Here is an 18,312-nt window from a genome sequence, read left to right as displayed (position 1 = left end):
ATTTACTATAAAAATCTCAACAATAAGATACCGTCTCACAACCAACAGGATGGCTGTTACTGAAAATGGTAATTGGAAGGGTGTGGAGAAGCTGCACTCACACACTGCTACTGGGAACGAGAGAAAGTACAAGAATGGGAAAAGTGCGTGGCAGGTCTCAAAAATGAAGCAAGCAATTTCCACCTGCACTGCTGTTACATTTCTTGGTACATCCTGATGGCTTCTGACCCTAGGAAAGTTCAACATACCATTATTTGACTTTATGATGGTGTGAAAGCAATAACTTTCAATAGGAAGGTGCCCAAGAATTCCAGTCTTTCCCCAGGATAACAATGTATGCTATAATCTCCCCTCTCTTCTCCTACCTGCAGGCTGGTGAAAGTGTCCTAAGCATGTCTAAAGTGGGTTAGGCTACACCATGAGGTTCAGCAGGTTAGGTGGCTTACCATATTGTAACTTACAATGGTTTACCTAAGATGCAACCCCATCAAAAGCCAAGGAGCATCTGTACCTAACATATGTGAAAGCAAGGACATGACCAGTTATACACACCTGCAACACTGCCCACCGCAACCCAGAGGTACCCAAAGTACCCAAGTACCCATCAGCAAACAAGCAAAGGAAATGCACATGAGGAAAAGGGAATTCTGACACATGCTACAACACAGATGGCCTTGAGCACCTTACACTCAGTGAAACAAGTCAGAAAAGAAAGAAACAGCTTGGCACAGTCGCGCATGCCTGTAATCCCAGCAGCTCGGGAGGCTGAGGCAGGAGAATCCCAAGTTCAAAGCCAGATTCAGCAACTTAGCAAGGTACTTAGCAACTCAGCTAGACCCTATCTCTAAATTAAATATAAAAAAAAAAGGTCTGGGGATATGGTTCCAATGGTTAAGCACCCCTAAATTCAATCCTTCAGTACCAAAAAAAAGAAAGAAAAAAGAAAGAAAGATACAGTATGATTCTCTTATCTGAGTTGCTCAGTTTTGGAGACACAAAGCAGAGTGGCTGGTGCCAGGGCTGGGGAGGGAAGCAGGGCATCAGTGCTCCCTGGGGCCAGAGCCTCAGATCAGGAAGACAAGACACTTGGGGAGGCCGGTTACGCAAAAACGTGAACGTGCCGAATGCTATGGAATTACACAGAAATGGACAGAATGGCGAGATACATGTTAGAAACACACATGTACACGAATGAACAGTAAACCCCAAACCAGAGAACTTTGCAACTCACAGCTGGTCATTGCCTTACTGAGGAGTTAACAGGAACCCTTAAAATCAGGAATCTTCAATGAGCCTCAAAAAGGTTTTCCTCAGTCCCAGTCATTTCCTGCTAACTGATCTTCAAGCTGTCTTCTCCATCCTGCTTCCCACAGGCAATCATCCCATCTCCTGCTGAGAACAGGAGCTGGAAATGCCCCCAAATCCCTGGCCCTGACACCAGAGGGTACAAAAACCAGAACTGCCAGGCAGGCTCACTGCAGGCCACAGCCAGACAGATGTGTATTTCTCAGCCTCTCTTCTACATCAATGTTTTCTCCAGTAACCTGTGATACAGGTCTGGTAAAGCTGTGATTAAATTCACTTTTCCTTTTTATACTGTTTTGCTCTCATTCCTAATGTAGACAGACAACCGAATCCAGTCAAATGGGATCCCAGATTCAGGCCTCTAGCCTTGGCCCCAGTAACAAAAGCACTAAGTTTTCTGAGGTCAATGTTGAGAAAATATTTTAATATCAAATTCTCATTTTTACATATATAAATCATTTTTTCTTGTTACATTGAAAAATAAAATAGCAGCAATGACCACTCCATGCAAGCACCGAGTGCCCACCCATGCTGCAGCAAAGCAGCCCCACCAAGAGACCTGGACAAGCACAGATTAGTCCTTTCCATGTGAAACATCTGCAGTTGAGCCCCACCCAGTCACCCACCTCCGCCCCAGCACACAGCCTGGGCTCCACACTAGGCCCCTTCCACACTCCCTGTTCTCCAGCCAGTTCAGTAAATCATCTCTCCCCAGGCAATCAGAGAAGCAGCACAGTACACTACTTTCCAAATAGCAGGAATAATGCACAACGTTAAATGAGACTCTTTGAACAAATATCATACCCCTCTCTCCCTACCCTCCCACATTCAGCCCCTTTCTGACCCTCTTTCTGAAATCTCATTGCAAACCTTTACCTCTCACAAGAGCACCTATAACCAAGCTCAACACAAAACAAAATCTACGTATGTGTAGGCAGTTTGCTGCAAGCTCCTTGAAGGCCAGCACTGCCCAGAAGTCTCTACAGAGCTCCTTCTCAATCCTCCACACTGGCCCATGGCCTGAAGTGTGGCCAAGCAACATCTGTCTCAGGAAAACACCACCACTACGCCTCCCGAACACGATGTGTGAGCACTCCAGTCACTGGCTTCACAAACGACTGCGATGTTCACAGCCACTCCCTAGTGAGTGGATCAGACCACAAGCCTCAGACGGTACTCAACTCCACCACTGTGAATCACAGCTAAGTAGCGATGACACTATGCCAAAGACCACCACTCCCTCTCAAAACAATAGCAGCCTCTGAGAGGTCAGTTTTGAACAGTCGGGGGGAAAAAAAAAATCAAAAAGATACAGAAAACACAAGGAAAGCAATACGTTTTAAAATACTATTACTGATATAAATAGCAGAAATTATCTATAAGTAGATGACTGGCAAAGTACCCACAGATAAAAGCCTGCATATCACAAATTCCAAGCCCTGACACCAGCCCTAAAAAAGAGAGTACATCTAACACAAAAGTGAAACTGCACAGTGGTACACACCTGCAGTCCCAGCTGTACCTGGAAGGCTGAGGCAGGAGAATCACTTGGGAGTTCAGGAACAGGCTTGGGCAAGGTAGTGAGATGCTACCTCAGATTAAAAAAAAAAAAAAAAAACTAAGCGGGCATGGAGGTGCACGCCTGTAACCCCAGCTCCTCAGCTAGCTTAGGTAGGAAGAGCTCAAACTTGAGGCCGGCCTGGCCAAAAGTAAAATATAAAAAGGGCTAGGGATGTAACTCGGGTGGAGCACTCACCTACCTGTACAATGCCCTGAGTTCAACCCCCAGTGCCTGCAGAAAGGGAGGAGAGAACCCTAACACATTTGAGATATTTCCACACACCCTTGGTATATGGAAAATGTCAGGATGGAATGCAAAGCTAGGTTATAACCAGGGAGCCCTTTGTCCCAGAACCCTGATGCTAGGGATTCCACTGAACAAAAACATCATCCACAACCAGAGGAAATTCACAGGCTCTCCTGGACAGCAGCACTCCGGATGCTAAGTGCGCTCACTCCGGCTTTCTCATCCGCAAAAACAGCAGTCAGCGCTAGCACTACTTCAGGCTCGGCCACTTACCACTTGGCTTGATCTCACGCACATAGTTGCTGGGGAACCAGCCAGTCCTGCCGTTATGTGTGCCCTCCCACCAGCCTCCTTCCTCCACTCGGGTGACGTGGATGACATCACCCTTTGTGAAGGACAGCTCGTCTTCATTGGTCTGCTGGAAATTGAACTTGGCTCTCACTATCAGCTGATGGTTGCTGTTATCAGTCATGTCCTAAAAAACAGGAGGGAAGGAGTGGGAAGAAAATTACATGAGATACAGTCCACTCCATTAAAAATAAAAAAGACTATTTTATAAAGGCAGTCAAAATACTATTATAAATGCCCAAAACATTCAAAGAGCAGGAAAATGTCTAAAGAAACAAGTATTCCATCTCTCCCAGTGCACCTTGCTCGCCATTTGGTCCCAGCCCCAGAGTAGACCCTCTCCAGAGCTTGAAGGTCTCATCCTGCCACTGCTAAACATGCACAAACTGATACACATTCACACACGTTTAGAAGGAATCAGTGTGCATACTACTCCAACACCTAGGTGAAGTCAGCATTCTGCAGTCATTTTTCCAGCAATACTTAGAACCCTAACTGCATAATTCTATACTACATGACTGTGCCATTTTTAATCCAACAATGAGCCTTTAGATTATTTCTAGTATTTTTATATACTACATACAGTATTTCTGTCTTGCAAAACAAGGCTACATTAAAAGTGCCTGAATGTCCATCTCTGAACATAACTGTAAATTGGCCCATATAATAAATTCTGGTAAGAGAACACATACTAATATGTGTTAAACGTTAATACAAATTTCTATATTGTCCTTCAAAAAGGTTCTCCACATTCAGACCAAGCAACATGCCCACCAACCATATCTGAAGAGTTCTTTTGTCAAATTTTCACCAATACTGAGTATTGTCAAATACATTTATTTCTTCCCCCCCCCCACACAAAAACTGCATTTTTTTCTGAGACACTACATACTTTCAAGGTCTCTGGAAGGCAGGAAAAGGAAAGCAGACTACTGAGTTTCTTCCTGTCTCCATAGATCCTGGACTAGGCTCTGGAGAGGCTGGCAATCCAAATCCATCAATGAAAATCCACAGAAAAAAATAAAATTCCTAGAGACGCCCAATCTCACTGCCCCAGGAGTGTTTAAGGGGCCAGCCCAGGGGGTCCTTGGAGACTATTCCCAGGCCCCTGACACCGAATGCAACCTCCTCAAGGCACCAATGAAAACCATGCAGTGTTCTCTTGGGCCCCACCACCAGGGGCAAGCCCATTCCATATGCACCATGGTGTCAACAGGTACTGGGCAAAAAGTCCTGTGGCCACATCAGCAAAGACAGGAGAGGGAGCCCCAGCACCTAGGAGGCAGCAAGCAGAGGGCCAGGAGAGACCACACCTGAGACCATGTCCAGGAGACAGCAAGCAGAGGACCAGGATAGACTGTGCCCAGGAGACAGCAAAGAAAGAGTCACTCTCACTTAGCATGTAGAGAAGTCTGCCATGTCAGATGCAGGAGAAGCCAGCTCACCAGCAGCCGATCAGAATGTGTACCAGCAGCCACAGAAAGACCCCTTTCACTCCTAGTGTAACTAACGATTTCTCCAGCTAATGGAATGTTAATCCTAATTATGATCTCAATAGCATTCATTATCAACCTTTATCTAACTTGACTTAATATCATACATTTGACCAGTCCTCCTTTGCTCCATAAAAAAAGGAAAAACCCAAATGAAAATTGCCATGGTTGAAAGAGTAACACAGCATTTTTTTTTTTTTTTTTTTTTTTTTTTACTGAAAGTATGCTGCTTTCTCTTACATTGTCCTCATATATCTTATAAAGCTAACTTAAAATATTTCAAGTAGTTTAAATATTTCTCCTTAATTTGGAATCATAATGCTCACAAGGGTACTCTACAAAATTCCTCCAGCATCACATCCTATGAATACCCAGACCCATGAGGACTAGGAGGGCCGCAGAAGAGAGGCCACGAAGAAAACGGAAGAGCAGCCTGGTACAGGCAAACCAGGCAGTGAGGTGCAGATGCAGACCCCAGGACAGCCTTCTCCAAGGGCAAACATAGGGACAAGAGTAAGTTTCACTTCAAAACACTTAGGAACATGTAAAAACAACATTTCTCTGGTATCTTTTTGTTTTTAACCCTATTCCTTGAGTGACACTCAAAGTTACTTCCAACTACAAAATACAACTCTGTCCAAATGAACTTCTTGAGGATCACCATTAGCAAACCTCACAATCTCCTTTCTGTTAGCAGAAGGAAGTGGGGTCCATGAAATCTCTGAGGATGCGGCCTCTCATGACTCTCATTGTAAGATTACTTTATGCTTCCAAAGAGAAACAAAAATTTATGTCTCTTTAGCAAATCATGAACTGCCAGCCCCAGGAGGCCCCCCAGACAGCAGGGCCTGATGGAGGCAGCAGGACCTGCGCCCTCCCTGCCGACTCGCCCAGTCCCATGCTCTGCCTTCCCCTGTACATCTCCAGACACTGTTACAGCCTGTGCCCAGAGCATTTATGAACAAGTTCTACTTCCCTTCCCAAGGCGACTCTCCACCTAAGTTCCTTTCCCTGTGTCCTGAGCAGCCATGGAAAGTTCTAAAGGCATGCTTTCAGGAAGAGGAAAAGGCCACCTTCAGCTTCTTGGGTTAGAACCGTCTCTCCTTTGAACAGCTAAGTTCTTCCACACACACATTTCTTCTTCTCATGCTTCTGTGCATCTGTGCATAGCAGGTGAGAAAGCACTGTGTGAGGGAAATATGTTAAAGTACACACCTCTCCACGCAAGCAGAGTTATCAATCTTAATATAACCCCAGTAAACAAGTTTTCTGAAAGCACTCATTGAGCATACTATCTGAAGGATCTGGGAAGGACAAATGCAAAATCAGGCTGCAAAAGCAATGGAGACAAGGTCAAATACCTCTCAGCTGTTTTAACACTCTGTTAGCAGGAGCACAAGTATCTTTCCAGACAAATTCATACACTCTCACATTCCCAAATGCACTGGAATTTAAATAACAAAACCTCTCAAACTTACCAAACTTCGGTATTGGCCCTGGAACAATTTTGAAGTCCGACTGTGTGAAGACTGGGATCCCAGGGAGTCAAAAGACTTTATCCGATGCGAAGAGGGCCGAGCACATACAGAGTCGCTCCCTAGTCCAATGTCTGAAAAGGTCATGCACACAGGGAGAGAGCGCTGAGAATGCCTGACACCATGTTCCCTTGCCACACGCTGGCTCTAAAACTGGGCCAGCAGAGGGACACACCGAATACCACAATAAAGCAGGCCATTTATACAGTAAACAAAGAGCAGATTCTTTGTCCCATAAATGACTCGCATTCATCCCCAATTACCTCTCCAGAAACCATCTGAAGATGACTCCTCATCAGTTCTTCTCTAGTATAACTTTTTAAAAGTTCATGAAATGTTTTACAAGTTTTTAATACTTTCCCTTCACCTGAAAAACAAGCTTCTCAAATTCAACTCCCTAGTTGAAAACAACCCAGTTCTCTCTCTCGAACACACACACCACATCCGCCACTTGTCCAAGATTATGTACCATACAGTGAACAACAAGAATTATTCTGCAACAAAAAGAACTCTTCTCGTTGTGACCAACAGAAAATCCTTGTGCGTTTTCTGGCCAGAGACCCTTCTGATTATCATCTCCTCAAGAGCAAGCTGCACATACTCTACTCGCCTTGCCCGGCTGTTGAGGATCAAAGCCAGCAGGAATTAATGGGCTCCTCTCCACTCTGGATCGCCATCACAACAGGCCAACCAACAAGTCAATGTCAGCGGCCCAGCTTCTTAGAAGTGATTTGATTTGGAAATCAAGGAAAATGATGGTGCAAAAAGTTTACTAGGAAAAACACTTTTCAAGATGCATATGCCTCACCCTGTCCTAAAGCCACCTGGGATCCTTCCACAAAGTACCCTATACTGATGATCCCCCCCAGCCCATCTTTTCAGGCAAATTTGTTTGGATTGGCTTACATGTTGTCTAATAAAAATTCTGAATTAGCTGTTGACTTCCAAAAGTCTGAAGACTGTCACAGAAAAGCCCAGAGCTGTAGCTGCTCTTGGCACACTCAGGTTACAGCAACACAGGGTCCACCATCTTCTCAAGGACAAGCTGGCTGAGGGCAGCCAGAACTGCAGAGGAACCAGGTCAGCCCTCCCACCAGATCCTACCTTTATGCTGCTGCTGGCTCCACAGCCAGAAGTGTGGGACACTATACTGAAGTTCCCTCTCAAAGGTGCCCTACACTTGTAGGGCCAGGTGTGATCTCCATGGAGTACTTTCTACTTGAGAAGACAAAGGCCTAAACACCATCCCCGCCCCCCACAAGCACAAAACCAGTCACAGAGGACATTTCCCTAGATCCTGCCTGTGGGTCTAACTACACAGTGCTAACCTGTCCTGGCCTTCAAGAGAATTCTCACTGTGACCAAGGCATCCTGACTCCTCTCACTCCCCATCACCAATTCTTCTGTCCAACTAAGAGGCAAAAATTCATCTAAATGCCTTGAGGACACACATGATTTTCATTAAGTGACAAAAACAGAAGGAAAATGATGGTAGAAGTTTCCCAAAAATGTGGCAGCTGCAATCATCCTGCTGTTCAGGCAAGTGTTTAAAATTGAGAACTAAAAAGACATAGTTAATTCCATCACACTGACATCAAAACAAAAAAAACAAGAGCAAGAAACCAACAAACAGAAAAGTTACAAGTTCTTGTGGTCTGAGTAGTCACTAACATTGACTAAAAGCTAAAAAGCAGCAGGTTTATCTCCTAACGTCCAAATATGACTGTATTAGGAAAAGCACTACATATTTTATATGCAATGCAGATCCAATGACATCAATACACAGGAAATACTTTTGTAGGTGGTGGGGGTAAAAGAAACAGTGGCAAGTGTCCCAGCTTTTTTACACCTCCATTGTTTTTCTGAAGATCTCGATGCCTCAGACCTGGGCCACTGACAAGCAGACAACCCAGCATGGACTGCAGCTCCCCAGCACCTCTCCACACTCTGCCTGCTAACCTCCATATTACTGAGCAGCACCTCCAACTCAAACGCGGACGGAACGCCCGAGGCAACATGGTCGGTGGGCTCCAACTGATGATTACCTGTAGATTTCATTTAGCAGCCCCTATCCCTGTCTGCCACAGAGACCTACAATGATCATAAAATCAACATTCACAACTCTGAGGCAGATAAGCACAGTTGCGTGTCCCTTAGTGACGGGGCTACACTGTCAAGACTGCACTGTCAGGAGGGAGATCCTGTCACTATGTAAACACCACAGTATGCTGGCATGGACCGAGGGATACAGTCTCCTGCACCCTTAGACCACACGGTACACACACTGTTGCACATGCAGTCCATCACCAACCAAAACAATCTCACTTGACTAGGGACTGTGTTTGAGCCGCTGGTAGGTGGATATAGCAACCTGCCACACTTTCCAAGATCTCGGGCAGGGTCTCTTGTATTAAATTCTGGTGTGAGCTACATCTCAATCAACTTCATGTAACTAATTTTCTTCCTTATTGTTTGTTCACATTAAAGCTACAATTCTGACCACAAAGGGACAGAGGATTGCTTCATTGTCTATTAAATCAACCAATAAAAAGGGCCAAATACTCATTTGCAATATGTTATTCAATGATGAGACAATCTTAATGATTCCTGTTCCTAGACTGTTTTCCTAGACATTTCCATCTGAACATCCCTAAGAGATACTCGACTTTCAATCTCAGAGGCAAAACCCTGAAGATGCAGCCACATTTCAATGAAGGCAACCTGCTCTGGGGGCAGTGCTCTGTGCCAGTCCAGCCTCACCTCTACTGCACACAGGAGCCTTGCTTTGACCCAGGCTCAGACAGAGAATGGCTTCCAGACAGGACTCAGAGCAAACATGGGCTGGCAAGTGGCTCAGAAGCCAGTCCCTCAAAGGAGGAATCCTAGTACAGGAACTGAAGCCCAAGTGCTCAGAACAGCAGAATTATAGCAGCAAAAGGAACACACAGGCAAAGCAGTAGACACTCATTTCTTAAGTTGAATAATGCTCATTTTGCCTTACTAACAGAAAATGAAAGCCCTTCACCCTTTAGTATTCCCACCCCCCTCAAATTTAATAAAACAGAGTCTTACCTGCTGTTACTTTATTTAGAGTCACTAAGGAACTGAGGACCTTGTTAAAATTCTGCCCCTGATACAAATCATTTGCATCAAATGTCTGAAAGGAAAAATTAAACAAGCAGAATTAGTACTGAGTCTTGTGTTGGATGGAGGATCAACAAGTTCTCCCAGCAACATGAGAGCACACATGGGATTCTTGGCCTAAAATCTCAGGAGGAAGCACAACATTCAAGAGCAGGCCTCTGGGAAAGGACTAGAATTCCTGCATGGGGTGCAGTCCAAACCCTTGGATGAGGACCAGCTGCCTGCCTACCCACCAGCACCCAGCCATGCTCCCTCATCCACCCAGGGCAGGCTCATTGGTGGCTTGCAGCCCTCTCTCCCTGGAGTACACAGAGGCTGCTGGGTAAGGTATATTCCAGATGTTCCTTCCCAGCACAGAAAAGATGGCAAGAGACAGCTGATTCCAAAACCAACAGGAGCAAAAGGAAAATGCAGATGTGAGCAAGCACAGAGAATGTGACAGTACAAGGAAAGAGAGCAGATCACACAGAAGGGACAAAGCAGAGACTCATCAGGCAGAGACCTGGCCAGAATCAGGACTGTCTGGCACCTCCTCAAATCCAGAGCTGTCTAGAGACCTGGGGCCCTGAGGGAAATGGTCACATCCTATGGACAGGCACTTCACACCACCCACGTGGAGTTGCCAGAGAAAGTGCATGAGCTCACCTGCATGTAGACAGCTGGAGTCTGCAGAGAGTGTGTGGGGGGGGCGGGGCAGTTGGAGACAGCAGGCATGCACATGAGTGAGCAGCACGCGCACAAATGCACCCATGCACCACTCACCCAGAGTTAGGAGACAGAAAGCATAGAGATGGCCTGGATATAGAGAGCTGGGTACAGTCTGTGGGGTTTGTGAGTGTGAATAAGTGTGTGTATGTGTGCATGCACAGATGTATTAAAACACACAGCTCTTTCCAAATACTGACTAAGGACTACCTGTCATTTCTGATCATTAAGCAACCTTATATAAAAACTATTTTATTAGTCAAGTGATCCACCACTCTGTCCTAGAAAAATTATGGGAAAAAAGTCTTTCAGAGGTGCCAACAACAAAGGTATATTTACAAAACAAAATGAAAGTCATATTAACATACTTTGAATGTTATGTTTAACATCTGACCCACTGACCAGAATGAACTGGTCCACCTGGCACCTCTGCCCTTCCCTGGGTTCAGCCTCTCCCTCTCAAGGACACTCAGAGACCTATCAGGAACTCCCTTCTCCTCCCCTACTTCCTGCCTCCCCACCCACCTCCTTCCTGGCTAAGTCTTACTCATCTTACTTCCTGAAGAAGCCCTGCCTGGACAGTCTTGATGAACCCCCAACAGGCTCCCCCATAACATCTGTCATAGGAATAGTTTTGCAGTCAGAGTTCACCCTGGAGTGTAAAATCTATAGAAGCCACTGCACGTCTCCTAACACCTAGTGAGATAGGTCCTCCAATCCATCCACCAGCCACTGGGTGCTCAATGTCACTGTGAATGAAGTTCAAATCAAGAGATGCTAAGAAGTGCAATTCAATTCCAAATCTGATTGCAAACTGCTGTCTTACACAAAAATCACCTCCAGCTAATGGTCTTCGGCCCACAATTTTTGAAATGAATAAAAAAGAGTTATGAGGCATGTTTATTCAAACACAAACAAATAAAAGAAGACTGAGAAGATGGAAAAATGCTGTGGGAGACAAGCCAAGTCACTAAGACAATCAGAAAGAGGCTGAAAGCACAGTGCACTGAAGCTCAAGAGAAGAAAAATCAAATGGACCCACAAACCCTAACAAGCCAGCTGTAAACACAACTGCGTATCCCATCTCTGATATGGGTCTCATGAAGCCAGGGTCCTCCTGAAAACAGACCCTTCCGAGCCATCTTGAACACGGGAGTCAATCCATGTGCTGTGATCCCCATGATTAAGAAGCAGTCCAACACCAGGGAGAGCTCTATCTAAGGCTGTTCAAGCGGCAAATATGGGTTAAGGTGCACCTTTTTAAGTATTAACCTTAACAGGCCTCAGTTTCCTTTATATACAAAACAGTTCCCTTGCTGTAAAATGCTAAGCAGGTAAAGTGAATCCCTTCAGCTCCACAGCTTAATTCTCGAGCCTGGAAAATTTAAGCTGTGGTACTCTAACAGAAGAAACCATAGAAATGTCCACTAACCTTCATTATGGCAAGGCGGCAAGAAACAAACCCAGAACAACAGGATGTAGAAATGTGAAGCTTCCTGTTATTGCAGGACTATGCATCTTTCCCACTTGGACATCAGGAAGCACCTGACTGGCTGAAGCCACCAATGGGCTTTAAGTGTGACGTCAGCACTCCATAAACACACTCCACATTCACAGGAAGCCAAGACAATAGGATGAGACAAGCACCACTGAGAGCACATCCTAAGCTGGTAAGCCACTAAGAAGACTACAGAACATTCCCTGAAAGAGGAATCTGCTCAACAAAAAGCAGAAACAGAAAAATCTAAAAACAGAGAAACACGTAGGAGGGGAACAAGAGCAAAGTCTCACTAGAACTTTTAGAGAAACATGCATGTTCATGAGGATCACCGATCACTATACACAGAACACAGTGAACTGTTCTGAGGCCATTCAGAGACTGAGACAAGATGAATAGATGTGCAGTCTTGACCCTACAGGCCTCCCTCCCACCCTAACTGCTGGGGGCTCTGAAAAGCAACAGAGTTCACTCTTGAAAAAGCAAGGTATAAACATAGAAGGAAACAAGAGTACCATTCCACAGTCACTAGCCTTCTTTGGTGACATCTGGGGAAGTGGACATACTACAAGCTGCACATGAGGATCTCCCAGGGGACTCCAGAAGAGCAAGATGTCCGAGTGACCTCCCAGAACAATGTGAGTAGAATCTGACGGGAGGGACCCAGAAATCAGAATGTTAACAATCTCTAAGTGACTCTGATGCATGGCCAGGGGTGAGAAGCACCTCCCTGGTGAGACAAGAAATGTCATCAGGAGTCCTGCCAAGTGGCAGGCTCACAAAGCCAGGACATGCATACCACCTCTTCCCACTTCAGCACAGGGGCCACAGGGACATAGAAAAGTGAACTCCAAAGACCTAGTACCTTTTACAGTCTATCCACTGGGGGTACAATAAAAACTCACTCTTACTTTAGATTTGAGTGAATTAAATGTGCCATAGAATAATCCAATATTCCCAAAATAAAATTATCCTACCAATTTTCCACCAAAAAGTTCATAAGATTAAGTGTATTGTTTGTATTTTATTTTGAACATTTATTATGAGTAGAAGCAGTATCGCACAATGAAATACAGCAAATACCAAACCACCCAGAAACCAGGGCATAAGAGAACTGAATACTCCAAGTAGAACACACAAGACAGGAACTTTCTGAAAGTTCCTGTCTTCTCTTGTCTGGAGGACAGGAGAGGACATGTCACAAAGCAGCAGGCTGTGGGTGGAGGACAAGGTCCTGCGAGGAGCAATCTATGAGGTGGGACCCCCGAGAGGGTCAGCTCTGCCAACTGCGTGTCCTGAGTCAACACAAGCCACTGACCCCTCCAGGCTCAGGCTGCTCACCCAACAGGAATAAGCGGCAAAGGAGAGGTGCATGAGGGCCACCCCACCTGTGAAGTCCTCGCACATGGGAAAAGGGGCAGCCCAAGCAGACTGACATACCAATGACTAGGTTCTGCCACAATTACTTTGAAAAATATGAGAAGACTTGGGCGCAACTTGGAGGAAAAAGGTGCAATATCCCTGGTCCAAGATGCCCAGCACAGAGCTCTGGAGACCACTGCAGCCCCATGGAGCTGGCCAGGGTCCTTTGTCAGCAGCACCAATGGGACTGACTAAGGAGCTTCTAGAAAAGTGATGCTGAGCTGCATGTGGAGACTGCAGGCATTGTACTCCAGGGTACAATGCTTGGAGCTGACAGCAAGAGCTCGTGCCTTAATCTCCATTAATAACGTGACATCAGGGACTTGCTGATGACTGCAGAATTGTGCTTTCTCTTCCTAAAGAGATTTCATAGCCAAAGAAGCAATACTTTGATTGCCTGACCATGATGCAGAAAGCTCACTGTAGGCTGCCTCCTGTGGAGCCAGATGTAGAAGTGGACCTGCACCTCCGGCTTCCCCTCTGTGGCTGAAGCACCTGTGCTGAAGTGCTCAGAGCCAGGGCTCACAGAAGCCACTCCTGCGTCTCTGTGACAGACACACTTTCCTCTGCTTTCCCTTGCTTCCACACACTTCTGCTCCAAGACCAGGCCCTCTTTCTTGGTTCTCCTTGACTTGGATTTCACCTAACGGGCTCATGTGAAGGCCCACATCACGGGTGATGCTGAATTCTCTAGGCGAGTCTCGGTGTCAGCAGAAGCTTTAACACTATTATTCCTTTACATGATCTTGAATGACTAACTGCAGATCCATACACTCTGATTTATAATTTGAATTTTCCTAAGTTTTAAAATCCATTTTTGGGGTAGAATGGGAAGACTCATTTGATGGAAGACTTTGACATGGCCTGAATTGACTTGGCAGCAAAACCTAACCTAAACTAACACAGCTTTGTCTAAGTATATTTAATATATTTTATTATACAAATGAATTTGATTACAGGGTGCTATGCCAAATCTCACTGGAAGCATTTATATAATACACAGAAAATATTCTATATACATATTACTTTTTTATTTGTTCTTTTTAGCTATAGCTGGCAATAGGATTCATTTTGACAAAATTATAAAAGCAATGGAATATTATTTGTTCTAATTAGTCCCCAGTACTTCCTCTTCTCCTCTCCTCCTCTCTCCCCACTTTCCCTTCCTTCTACTTGACTGATCTTTCCTATTTATTTATAGTTTTTTATAATCAGTGTCTTGTGGATATACATGATAATGAGATTCACTATGGTATATTTACATACATACACAAGAAAGGTCAGATTCATTGTCCCCTTCATTCCCCTTTGTCTACTCCATCCTTCTTTCTTCTATTCTTTTTTTATCCTCTGCTCTCCTTATTTTGAATTAGATTCCACATGTTAGAGGAAATATTCTACCTTTGAGTTTTGGGGACCGCCTTATTTCACTTAGTCTCCAGTTCTATCAATTAATTGGCAAATGCCACAAAGTCATTCTTCTTTATGGCTGACTAATACTCCTTTGTGTGTGTGTGTGTGTGTGTGTGTGTGTGTGTGTGTGTGTGTGTGTGTGTGTATCACATTTTCTTTATCCATTCACCTGTTGAAGGGCACCTTGGTTGGCTCCATAGCTTGACTACTGTGAATTGTGCTGCTATAAACATTAATGTGGAGGCGTCATTGTAGTATGCAGATTTTAAATTTTTTGGATAAATACTGAGGAGTAGGGTAACTAGGTCATGGGGGGGTTCCATTTTTAGTTTTTTGAGGAATTTCCACACTGCTTTCCAGAGTGGCTGCTGTGCTAATTTACAGTCCCCACCAATGATGTATGAATGTACCTTTTTCCCCACATTCTCACCAACGTTCATTTTTATTTGTATTCTTGATAAATGGAGTGAGATAGAATCTCAGTGTGGTTTTAATTTGCATTTCTTTAACTGCTATAAAAGTTAAGGATTCTTTTAATATATTTGTTGACCTCTGTATTTCTTCTTTTGAGAAGTGTCTATTTAGTTCCTTTGCCCATTTATTAATTGGGTTATTTGGTGGTTGTTTTTTTTTGTTGTTTTGTTTTGGTGTTAAATCTTTTGAGTTCTTTGTATATCCTGGATATTAATGCCCCATCTGAGAAGCAGGTGGCAAAAATGTTCTCCCATTTTGTTGTTTATTTATTTATTTATTTTTGTGAGGTGCTGAGGATTGAACGCAGTGCCTCACACATGCTAGGCAAGCGCTCTACCACTGAGCTACACCCCCAGCCCCAGGAAGAAAGTTTTTAATTTGAGCCCATCCTATTTTTTTATTTACTTCTCACACTTTAGGAGTCTTGTTAAGGAAATCTGTTCCTGAGCCAAAAGGCATGTTCAAGTGTTGGGCCTACATCTTCTTCTATGAGTTGCAGGGTTTCTAGTCAAATTTCTAGTCTTCGATGGACTCTGAGTTTTGTGCAGGGTAGGGGGTGGGGTTGATTTTCATTCTACCGCATACAGGTTTCCAGTTTTCCCAGCATGTCTCATTAATGTATGTTTTTGGCCCCTTTGTCTCCTATCAGATCATTGTGTTTATGTGACTTTGTCTCTGTGTCTCTATCCACTGGTCTTCATCCTTTTATGGTGCCAGTACATGCCCTTTTTGTTACTATAAGCTCTGTAGTGTAATTTGGAATCCTCTATTGTAATGCCTCCTGCTTTGCTTTTCTCACTAAGGATTGCTTTGGCTATTCTGGGTCTCTTATTTTTCTAAATGAATTTCACAACTGCTTTTTCTAGTTGTGTTAAGAACATCATTAGAATGTGATGGGAACTGCATTTAATCTGTATAGAGCTTTGGGTAGTAGGGCTATTTTGACAATATTAATTCTGCCTATCCAAAATCACGAGAGGTCTTTCCACCTTCTAAGGTTTTCTTCAATTTCTTTCTGTAGTGTTCAATACTTTTCACTGTAGAGATCTTTCACCTCTCTTGTTAGATTAAGTACCAAGGTTTTGTTTTTGTTCTGTTTTTAGTCCACTTTAAATACGATAGTTTTCTTAATTTCTTTTTCAGTAGATTCATCATTGGAAAATATAGGAATGTGATTGATTTATGACTGTTGATCTTGTATCCTGCTACTTTGCTGAATACATTTATGAGCTCTAGTAGTCTTCTGATGAAGTTTTTTGGTCTTCTAAATATATGATCATATAGTCAGCAAACAGATAATTTGAACTCTTCCTATTCCTACTCCTTTAATTTTCTTCTCTTACTTAGTTGCTCTGGCAAGCATTTCAAGGACTACACTGAATAAGAGTGGTGAAAATGGGCATCCTTGCTCCAGTTTTTAGAGAAAATGCTTTTCATTTTTTCCCATTCAGAATAATGTTGGCCTTGGGTCTGTCGTATAGAGCATTACAGTGTTGAGGAGAAACATGTCCCTTACTTAAGGAAGGATGACAAGGAATGAGAATGGGCAACCGAGGGATCTAAGAGAACTTCATTTCCCAGAGAAGCATGGATTAGGCATCAAGTTGATTCGTGACAGATGCAAATGGATGATAAGAGGCTGCTGGATCCAGGGTTGAAAGTTCATAAAGGCCACACTGGGATTATACACTAAAGAACCAACATGACTGAAGAAAATGGGTGCTAACGCATCTAATTGTCCTCATTCATGTTCCCGGAGGGTAGTGTGAAACTCACAGGCCCAACAGACTTCCAAAGGAACATCATCCTATTCTCAACAAGGCTATGGTTGTGAATCAAAATTGTACAGCCTTGGCACACCACAAGAAACCATGAGACAAAAAAAAAAAAAAAAAAAAAAAGAGAAGTCACCCTCAAAAAGAAGTTTATGAAGCACTGAAAATCTAATAGGTCTGCCGATCACACCAAGCGGATATGAGAACTCCTCTCTAGATGGGATATTAGAAATGTCAATCCATTAATGGAGTAATATGAGGGAACTTCAGTCTTAAAGGAGCTTTCTCAATAAGCCAGTTTGGCTAGACCAGAAGCCCAGACATTGCAGAAAGATATAGCTGATCATTACACACACAGTTACTGTACTGATGTAGACTTAATATTTCAAGAAACTTGTTTTAAAAAAAAAAATGAAAAAAAAATCACCAATGAAAAAAATTGGTTCCAATGAAGAGACATAAATAAAACCCAACCGTTACACACAGATCCAACCCTTTTGTTAAAAAAAGGAAATGAAGGCTAAGCATAAAATGGCTCTTTGAAATACTCAGTCACTGAGATCTATGTCTTCTTTGTTAACCCTTTAGTCAAAAAGCAGAGCACACCCAACTCCATGTTTTCTGGTTGTTCTCAAGAACCTGCTTCTTGGAAATGCAAATGTACCTGGCATCATTTAGGAAAACCATCTCGTCTTTTATGAAATACACAGCCATATGTGAAGCCATTTTGGCATAAAGAGGAAGACTCCACAGGCTGTAAAAGAAAGAACTGAGAGAGAAGTTACTAGGGACAGTGAGGACAGATTTTTGCAACAGTCAGGGTCACAGAATGACAATCTAGCCCTCGGGTCAAGGTGTAGAAAGACAGGGCTACAAGCCTGGGCAGGAACATCAGCTGGCACTGGCTGCCAGGGAGTTCGAGTTCTGGATCCCAAAGAGTGTGGCATCAATGGGGACCAGTAGTAGCACTTTCTGATCCACCTCTAACCATCACTAATTTTAAAAACAATGGAAATCCCTTCCCTGACCCAAAGCAAAAGAACACAGCTCCAGCAGCTTATCCACATCCTCCTTCTCATATATTCTAAACAAGCAGCTACTCTGCACTGATGAGAGCCAGGCACAAAGTCTTGGTCACACAAGCCACAGATGAGACTGCTACAGATGGAGAGAGGCCTAAGGAACACAATACCACATGCCACAAGCAGTCCCGGGCTGGACTCTATTTGGATAAACCATCTACAAAGGACATTTGGGTACAACAGGCTATAGATGTCATAGTAGGCACCGGGTATTTATTTTAATGCTGTAAAATGTTCACCGCTGCTGTTGGTTTCCACGTTTTCTGAGAGGTAGTGGGAATACACTGGAACACTACCAGTTCAGAGAGACT

At 43.9% G+C, this 18,312-nt stretch overlaps 1 protein-coding gene across 8 annotated transcripts in view; it reads right to left on the bottom strand.

The window, feature by feature from the left end:
• ARHGEF7 (Rho guanine nucleotide exchange factor 7) overlaps positions 1 to 18,312 on the bottom strand; it is a 129,162-nt gene that overhangs the window by 50,735 nt on the left and 60,115 nt on the right. For 5 of the 8 annotated variants that reach the window (XM_079138295.1, XM_079138289.1, XM_079138291.1 and 2 more), the window contains exons 3-5: positions 9,561 to 9,645; positions 6,432 to 6,562; positions 3,386 to 3,587 (exon numbers count right to left, since the gene is read on the bottom strand). In XM_079138295.1, coding sequence (XP_078994421.1) covers positions 3,386 to 3,587; positions 6,432 to 6,562; positions 9,561 to 9,645 — 418 coding nt within the window. Of the gene's footprint in view, positions 1 to 3,385; positions 3,588 to 6,431; positions 6,563 to 9,560; positions 9,646 to 11,769; positions 11,858 to 18,312 lie in introns of those variants that run through there. The other 3 variants (XM_079138290.1, XM_079138292.1, XM_079138293.1) reach the window with 3 other exon arrangements.

This window comes from Sciurus vulgaris, assembly GCF_902686455.1.
Source record: "Sciurus vulgaris genome assembly, chromosome: 4".
Taxonomy (NCBI): domain Eukaryota; kingdom Metazoa; phylum Chordata; class Mammalia; order Rodentia; family Sciuridae; genus Sciurus; species Sciurus vulgaris.
Note: the sequence above shows the minus strand (reverse complement) of the source record. Positions and strands in the feature narration are given on the sequence as shown.